This window comes from Chiroxiphia lanceolata, chromosome 9 (genome assembly GCF_009829145.1).
Source record: "Chiroxiphia lanceolata isolate bChiLan1 chromosome 9, bChiLan1.pri, whole genome shotgun sequence".
NCBI lineage: Eukaryota > Metazoa > Chordata > Aves > Passeriformes > Pipridae > Chiroxiphia > Chiroxiphia lanceolata.
Genome location: NC_045645.1, coordinates 17,186,672 through 17,196,326, shown reverse-complemented (window position 1 = coordinate 17,196,326; position 9,655 = coordinate 17,186,672). Strand labels below are relative to the sequence as shown.

The 9,655-nt window shown below is 35.9% G+C and overlaps 1 protein-coding gene across 1 annotated transcript; it reads right to left on the bottom strand.

The window, feature by feature from the left end:
* Positions 1-466: 466 nt before the first annotated feature.
* LOC116790890 (retinol dehydrogenase 8-like) lies at positions 467-7,928 on the bottom strand. The gene is made up of 6 exons (XM_032696390.1): positions 7,809-7,928; positions 6,501-6,662; positions 5,083-5,262; positions 3,973-4,066; positions 2,221-2,404; positions 467-1,307 (listed from the first exon to the last, which is right to left on the bottom strand). Exons 1-6 carry the CDS (start codon positions 7,903-7,905, stop codon positions 1,074-1,076), a joined length of 951 nt encoding a protein of 316 aa, XP_032552281.1. The 5' UTR covers positions 7,906-7,928; the 3' UTR covers positions 467-1,073.
* Between the last annotated feature and the right edge of the window lie 1,727 nt (positions 7,929-9,655).

Here is a 9,655-nt window from a genome sequence, read left to right as displayed (position 1 = left end):
GAGAGGCAGGGCAGGGCTGGGCAAGTCCCAGCACGGAGTTAGATTTTGGCTTAGTGAGAAAGTATTGAAGAAAAGACAGTTCCTGTATCCCCAGTGAGCTCCAGCTGGGCTCTCTGGGTGAAACAAGGACAGCTGCTGGAATGTGCTGAGAAACACCAGCCCGGAGGCCCGAGGGGCAAGGGAACAGGAATGCCATGCAAGAACAGCACATAAACCCAGGCCCCCAGCTTGGCCTCAGATGACTTGTCAGACTAGGGTGAGAGAAAGATAAGGAAAAGACCTTCTCTTCATAATAGAATTTTGATTTAACACCTGCTTATTAGGATAGCTTAGAACAGGAGAGACTGTGGCTCTGCTTCAGACACTGAAGGCATTTAGTGAATTGGAATCACTTATTACTGACAATACTTTGGTTTTCAAAATAATAGTACCAAGACAGTAAGAAGATATTTTAAGTTGCTTTTAAAAACATTTTATTGTTCACTAAGTGTAATACACTAGTAACCATTGCACATAAAGGAAGCATTCAGAATATTATAATAAATAGATATGAATAATAAATATTCCACTTGTGACACTTTAAGATTGATGAGACTTTCTCTTCTGTTGCTGATAAATAGATTCGACTTCTGAAAACAAGAATGCAGCTGTGATTGAAGGATTACTGATTCTATCCTATTCTAATAAGTAAAAAGATATAATATTTTTATTATATTAAGAATTTAAATAGTTTACGTACTGTACACATCTCACTATGTATTATACTCTACTAAGTGAAGGGATCTGGCTAATATTGAATACACAAGTGTCAGTCAGCGTCCACATTCCCACGAAAACATATCGGTGTGAAAAGCAAACACTAAATAGAATAAAACTGTAGTTAGAGGATTTTAATTGCAAGGTTCTGCAAACTGTAATGCTGAAGATATACACATTCAGCTGAATATGTTGGCTAAGCTCAAATAAACATCTCGAATGCCTTTCACAATTACAGAGCAAAGCCATTTGAATAACAACATACTGAGTCATCGGTAGCTACAAGTAATCCCAATTTGCGCTATATAATCTCATATTTATTGTGAGGGTTTCCCCAGGTCAAAGCTCTTTCTACTTCTCCACCGCAGCAATTTGATAAAGTTAAGACTTGCACTGAAGATTTTGTCATGCTGAAAAACCATTTTGTAGAATATATCAATGGGTAGATCTCCATTTGGATCTGCATACTTCAGAGTTGTCATTGGAGTATACAAGGTGTTGGTCTGATGGCGAAAAGGTGGATTTTCTGAAAGAATTATCTTTACTGTATGCTGTAGAGAAGGAGAAATAGAATTTTCAAAGGACCTTTATCAAAACAGTAAAGTAAAACCCCAGTTTTCAGTTAGCAGTGGAAAAGTGAAAGAAGAAAGTCCTAGAATTACGTAAAACCCTTTATATAGTTTTATTAGAATTTCATTAGAAAATTTTCTTAAAATATTTTATGGCCATAAGAAGTACTTCTTATTTATTCTTAGTCCTATTTCTGTTTCTCTATACCACAGTGAATAGCATCTTATACCTAAGTATCCTGAATAGTCTTCCAAAATATGCCCACAATAGTAGATCCTTTCTTTTACAGTTCACTGGGAAAGGATCAGGACAGTGCATTTTGCAGCAAGATCTGGGAACCTTCAGTTGACACCGAAGCTATTCCTTACCAGCAAACACCTGAAATGATTGTCCCCTTCCCCAGCTTGCCTAAACTTGTCTTTCTGCAGGAAGCCCCAAGTGCCAGAAACCATGTCCACGTTTCTTCTATTGTGCCTTGGCGGTTTGGGGTGGCTGAGTCAACTTCCCCACAGTGGAGGGATCACCAGGGAGATGGACAGGGCAGCAGCTTTGCCAATGGTGGGAGCCCTGGGGCATGCCTACGGTAACACTGCAGAGTGTTCAGCCTTCAACAGATGATGTACAGGGCATCTAATACCTCAGTGGTATTTAAATTACAACTCGTAGTTGTCTTCAATACTTCAAAATGAACATTCTCTTAATATTCTAAAGGGTTTTATTTAGAACTCTTAATATTCTCTTGAGTTTTTAAAAACCCTTTTTAATCATGTGTATTACATTTAATTAAATCTAATGCTTCTACCAGAAAAACCCACCAACAAACAACCGCATTTGTAAATTACAAAGGAAAAAAAAAATTAAGAAAAAGAAGATGGAGAGTTGTTTATGAGTTACCTCTGCAACATCTTCAGCACTTTGTCCCAGGCTCTGGAAAATCTGCTTGTAATTTTTAAGGTAAATATTAGTAAACATCTCAGCTGTTTCTGCATCTGCAGCTGAAAGATCCATTTTCATTCCATCTTCAAACACTTTTCTTTCAAACTCTGTAACCACTGGGCCTGGTTCAATCAAACTTAACCTGTTCAAAAAAAGCAAAGATATACTGGTTTTTGACTATCCCCCATGGAAAATAAACCCCTCAATCCTTCCCAAAAAAGAAATATTGAAGAGTTGCACTCTTAGCAAACAATATTAAACAGTACATTCTGTAAAGGCAACCCATGCTGCATTAGTGTTCTCATGCTCCTCCTACCCATCCCCATGAAGTAGTAGAAATCTGCATAGTTTAAATTTCAGAGAAGTGCTGTAACTTAATTCATGGCATAAGTGAGTGGAGTTGTTACCTGCTGTCTCGCAGCTGCGAAATCTAAGGATGATTTATCCACAAGAACTTAGCAGATATTAAGAAAAATAATTAATGGATGATAACAATTCGTTGCTTTCTGGACAAAATTCTGCCTCAATTTCTTTGTTTCCCTTGATAAAACTAGAAGCAGCTGAAAGAGATGGGGGAATTGCCCAAACATGGATTTTCTTTGTCAGGCTGTCAGAGTTAGATAATTCAAGATTCCTCCACTGTATAATAATAAACTACAATATAGAGACTTTTGCTGTGGTTTTTTGTTCAGTAGCATAGAGCAAATCACTGAAATACAGATACTGGTTGGGTTTTTTTCCCAGTTCTTTTCTCAGGCAGTAATAACTCTCAGCCACCGTGTTTGTCAAAACACTCTTTGGAATAGGACCGCTTTCTAGACTTGAGTTCTTTGGGGATGTTCTAAAGGCCCTTCTTTAGAACTAAATCAAGCTATTGACCTTCACAGCAGAATTCCAGCTACTGCTGGAACTAAAGCTTTTTCTCTTGCATCACTCTTTCCATCAGACCTTTACCTTTTCCTATTATACTTCCTTTTTTAACCTCCTTTTTGCTGTGTCTTATACTCTTGAAATCTAATTATGAATTCTAGTATATCCTGTGTATCATTACAATACACTTATTTTAAATCCCTCCAAACTTTGCAGAGCAGTATGTAGAATCACAGTTTTGTCTCTGAAATCCCACAACAGCTGGTGTCTCCCACAGCACAGGGGCTAAATGCTTGGGCACACACAGATGCAGTGGATATTTACCAATTGTTGGACTTCACATGAAGAACAGTAGCAGAATTACATGAGTGTGTATATACATGTGACAAATCAAACTCCAAAATCCACAGATGATGAACAGGACCAGTCTCTTAAATACTGTCTAAAACATTAGAAATAGTACAGCACACTGTTCTCACTTTGCTCCCATCTCCTGTCATTACGGGTATCTCTCCCTGTGTTCTATTCTGATGGATTTGCACTTGCTCACTCTGTGGTGAGCCCTTGAAGTTTTTCATCTGTGAATTGCCTAAGAAGGCTGTATTTTATCCACAGCTAAACAGCCTTTAACTATTCAAGAGAACATGTTTATTTTAACATCTAGATCGTTTTATTTGCTTATGTAGTGTGAAGAGTGTGAACATTTCTATGCCTTTTGTGACATACGGTTTTCAAGGGGTTCTCAATCTCTTTAGCAGCAAGCTTTAAAAATCTGTTTACTAGGTCTGAAATATTTAAAACTATCTAAAATACAATTTATACCAGTAGATCAATACTTACTGCAGTTTGAACTTGAGTGCTTGAATAGCTAAACTTTCACAGAATCCTTCCACAGCAAACTTAGATGCAGCATAAACATCATTAAATAAAATACCTGATGTACAAACAAAACATCTCTTAGAATGTGATTGCGTTCAACATACTAATAGTTTAATTTTAAAAACTCATTTCTACAGTCTTGCTGAGAAAACATTAGAAAAATCCTCATGCATGCTAAATTTAAACACTGATTTTTGCCTAAGTTTTCAAAATTGCTTAGTCTAGGAAAGGATGTTTGACTAATACCTTTCCTCCTCCTAGGCGATGCTGTTTGGATGATATTATTTTGTAGTCTAAGATGTGGAAGTGTCTGTACACATAATACCATCTGCATTATTTATCAGCAAGACTTAAATAGACGAACACAGGACCTGAGTGTAATGCAGGAGATCCAATCGTGCAAGAGACCCAACTTGCATCTGAGTGAGTTAGAAAAAGCACTACATCAATCCATTTAGGTGGAGGGTAAATATTACAACTTGTGCAGATTGCTGTAGGGCCCGTGCTCACCAGAATAATCCAGGTAAATTGTAATAATTGAAACAAATACAGTTAGACAGGATGGGACACGAGAGTGGGAGTACCATTATCTGTCAGTGAAATTTTACTCTCCGAGTTTTATGAGATGAGAAACTTTACAAAAAGGTGGTACAGTTGTTCAGGATTGGATTTTATTCTATTATGATTATTTTGCAGAGTTTAATAAGCATGTTTGTCTGTTCCCATAATTTCTTCCAGTAAGAAAGATAAAAGTGATGCCAAGCCCTATTCTCCAGATAATAAAAATAAAACAATAACATTTTAAAAAAATTGGAGTTTAAGTTAAAACTCAAAAAAAGATTCACTCTGCAGATTTTGTTGCTAAAATGTCTTGAGAGTAGCTGTGTAGTAACATCCCCCTTAGGTGCATAAAACCCATCAGGTGCTTTTTATGGTTGGAACTTCACATTAAGAAACGCAACAGTTAAGATATGTCAGCTCCTACTTTTTTTTCTTTTAGATAAAAAGAGGAAAGCTTTAAATTTTGAGTACTGAACTCTTAGGTCAAACAAACAAACCAACAAACTTTACCTTGTATTCCCATAACACTGCTTATTATAACTATATGCCCACTCTTTCTCCTCTTCATGTCAGGCAAAATCTCCTTCAGGAGTCGAACCAGTCCGAAGAAGTTGGTATCCATCACAGTTTTCATTTCATCTATGGTCTGACATTCAATAGGTCCAATGAGCCCCATTCCAGCATTGCTCACTGGGCAAAATGGGAGACAACACTGAACAACAACCTCCATAAACATAAACTTGTAATCATTACTGGAAAGCAATTGAAAGTAAAATGAGGATTAAGGGTTAAATGATCCTTAAATAATCCTTTAAGAAAGGATTAAAAGATGTTATTGTCACTAAAGCTTTGCAAGTACACTTGACATTTCCGGATTTCTCTATTTTTAACTATGCTTTTAATCCAATTTAAATTATCAGATACTTTGCATTTTAACTAATTTATTTCTGATTAGTCCTTTTTAAAAAAAATTACTAAAGTATTACAGGAAAATGAGACAAGAATTACCTGTATTTTTTTATAATTCAGTATTAAGAATTAAAAGTTACAGTCAATACCCATAAGAATGAACAGAAGTCTTCAAAACATGATAGACTGGGCCATATTGTGGTCTGCTTTTTGTTTTCTTAACATTCATATCTTCAAGAGGAAATAAATCCCCAACAAAACAAACTAACCGAACAAAACACACACTTCCATTGATTTTTATTTGTCTCCTGGATATTTGTAAGTGGAGAATGATGATAGGACTGGCATTCTGCATTACAACTAGTATGTCAAATTAGAGTATAATACATTTTGCAGAAACAGCTTGTTAAGCACTGCTTTAATAATTAATCAAAATAAATGTAGATCCATAATTTTCTATTAGAGAAGATCTAATAGCTGATGGTGTAAGCAATTTCCATCTTACTAAGATATTAATATTTATTTTTAGCAAAACAGTATGAAAACACTTCTTGTTGAATTATTTGTAAAATACAATTTAAATTCTCCATACAAAGTGAAAATATCCTTACTTTCTTTGCATTTGTTCTTTTACTTGCTAATTCCCAAATGCTGTTGCTTTCTTAGTACAAAGAGTTGTTGCTTCATCAATAGAGTAGAAAGTCTTGCTCATGAAGGTGCTGGTTTAGGCAAAAGTTCTCACATTTACTAAAAACTGTATCATCTCATCCAAGACTTCCCTGTGATCAAGTTTCTCCTTTATAAACAAGGAAAATAAGCTTCCCTACTTCATGAAAACAGGGTTAGATTTAACCTACTCACGTCTGCATGAAGTCTTAAAATCTTGAACAGAATATACTACGCAATTATTATTACTTTGATAATTCAAAAACTACACTAATGAAACTTCTGCAGGTTATTTGAGATGATGATATATAGAAATCTGGTATCTGTTCATAGCACACACATCCTGTACTTGCCTAAGACATCAATCCTTCTGTCAGGGATACTGTTCACACAAGCTTTAATAGACTGTTCATCACAGACATCAAGTTGTTTAATTTCGAGGGTTTTGCCCAGCCTGTGACCCGCAGCTTCCTCCAGTGGCTCTTTCTTGGACAGATTCCGCATTGTGGCATAAACTGCAACACACAAGAAGCAACAGTTATCAGAAATAAAATCTTTACTCTGTCAGTCTTACTGAGAAGTATTAAAGAATATTGCTTTTACATCCAGATCTTAAATATCAGTGATAGAAACCAGATAAAAACTAGAAGTAAAAAGACTATTTTCAACATATATTGTCACTGATTTCCCAGAGACTGTTTCTGAAATCTTCAAGAAATTCAAAAGAAGAATTAAACCACTATGCACAATGAAGAATGCAGTGTATAAAGATAATATTATCACCAAAATTTAAGTAACGGATATCAAGTTATACGGTTAAATTGTTTTTAGGTACCCAAAACCTACCTCTTTCTTTTTTTGTTTCAAATCACCATCAACCTGTTTAGTAGACCAACCATAATTTTATTAAAAAAGTGGAAGACAAATACTTCCTTAGGTTGAAAAAATGTCTACTTTTTGCAAGCTACTTCTCAAAATAGAAATTAGTTTTAACATTATTGTGGCCTAATTACTCGGAAAGCTCTGAATCTGCATCCAGTCAGTTAGTAGTAAAAAATTGTGAAAGTAGGTATGAGAAACTGAATTACCAGACATTGCTGTGTTCACCTTGCCATCCATTTTCAATCATAGCAAATACCCTGTTTTGCAGCAGTAAGACAAATCCCAGTCCCTTTGTTCACCCAGTTATGCCTGCACAGAGTTGGAATAATGACATGTGTTTTAAAGAAAAAACTGCAAATTTAGGATCTGTTTATCTAAATTCCCTCCTTTGTTCCTCAAATGGGCATGGGCACGGGCACATACATTTCATTCAACAGATTTTAGAAGCCCCAAGCAAAGCTGTGAATGTGTATCTGAGGTAGCACACTACAGAGATCTGCAGCTATTCAGCTTTATGTTCCCATCTTTTCCCAGTGTGTGTGTGTAAACTTATTCGCTTCCAGTAGTTGTTCAGTTTCAATACAGCTACAGAAACATAAACTGCCTACAGAAAACAGTGTATTTTTCACTGTATTGTATTTTCTTGAGAGTGAAAGAGGAAAACTAACAAGAAATGAGTCACCAAGCTGAATACAACTGCCTGTAAAATCACAGAGGAAAAAACAGCACTGTCTTGAACAGAATCTTTATAAAAAGATAAATAACAGATATATGGTTACCTTTAAATCTTTTCTGTTCATCTTTTGCCATTTTTACAGCTAATGCCAGTCCAATTCCTGAGGAGCAACCTGTAATGAGGACATTTCTTCTTGCCATTCTTTTCACTGAGTGGTTCAAGCAAGAGTCTTCTTCAGAGGAGCAACAACCTAAATGTGACTACAGTATAATGTGACTGGCCTTTAATGTTATCTCCAGCTTCCCTGAGTCAACAAATCTGAAAGTGCACACCTGGGCCTTGCATGATTAAGGGATAATCTCCAACTAGACAAAAACAGAAGCAGATGCTCCTGCATGTGCTTATAAACTGCATTATCAACATGGATTATATGTAATACAAAATTTGATTAAACTTAAAAATAAGACATTTGTAAACTATATGGATGTTTTTAATAGAATAACCATCTTGCACAATACTGGTAGGAAAAGCCTTGCCACAGTTACAATCAGTCTGTAGTGTCGAGTCTTCCACTCATATTTGTGGAAAATAAACTGCACCCAAAGTGGTTTCCCTCTGCTAAAGCTGGTCAGACTTTCTACATCTACTGCACCCTCCTTGTTCTTTTGCAACAAAACAAGGAATGGATTTCTTCCCAATCCCTTACTATTATGAGTCCTAGTAGCCATTACAGAAAAAAAAAATTGAAAAATGGGATGTGGATTTTGAAAGAGACAAGTTGTTGGACAGATTCCTCACATTTCCTTTTGGCAGTGTTCTCAACCAAGAATAGAGAAAGCAAGCAAGTATACTGGCAGTGGAGAACTGACAGGAAGATGTTGAACAGACCAGCTTCACTACCTGCTTGCTAAGACTGGAATCTCTTTCAACACTTTCGATTCTGCAAATGACAACATGGAAATTTAAAAAAATCAGAACTAGCATGATGTCTGAGTTTTGGACCGTTCTAGTTTTGGAGAAAATATTCCACCAATTTTGCATATAAACTGTGGATTAAACAGAGGGGCATTTGGACTGGCACTTTGGTGCAATGTGAACTTAACATACAGTAAAACTGCAGGTACATTGCAGAAAGAAACTCAGTGTGTTGTTTCTGCCCTCAGTGACAGAAAAAAGAAAGACCTTGATAAGCAATTAGCCTTATGAGCAGCATTCAGCTAATTGCAATACCATTATCCCCAGTAAAATGTTTTCCAAGACTCAACAATCCCATGTGATGCAATGCACTTCAGAAAAATGAACTTAGTGTTCCAGGATTTGCAGAGAAGTAAATTCATTAGTAATTCAAGAAAAGTAGGACCCTACAGAAACATTTAACTGAAATTATGTTAAAAAACCCCATCCTTTCCAAAAGAAATAAATTGACTTGAACAGTATAAGTGGAATCATTAACTTCTCAGGCAAGCAACAAAATAGCACATCTAAAGAGAAAATGTAATTATGATTCTGCTTATTTATCAGGTTTGACCCACAGTTTAACCAGATAAGTTAGTATACAGACAAAATTTTAGTGCAAATGCTATTTAGCTGATTCAGAGATTAGGCAAATTGCTTTTGCTGCTCATGCACATTTATATTTAGTGCATGTAGGAGGAGCAAGCGAGGCTTTATGCAATGCTAGTTAGTGGAATTCCACTAGTGTTGTGATGCAGCTGTAATTACAGATTGGTTGTATTTTCCACTTGAAATCCTGGTTTGAAGGGCTTACATGTTCCACTGCTTTAAAAAAAATCTGTCTGAAATTTGATGCATAGAATTTTAGCCTGAAGGTAAAGTGATGTGCCTAAAGAGAGGAAAAAAATAATAGTTTAATTTGCAATTATTACACCGGTCAACCTAATTCTAATGTTTTTCCTTTACTATTATGTAGAGAAACGTACAGCTTGATGT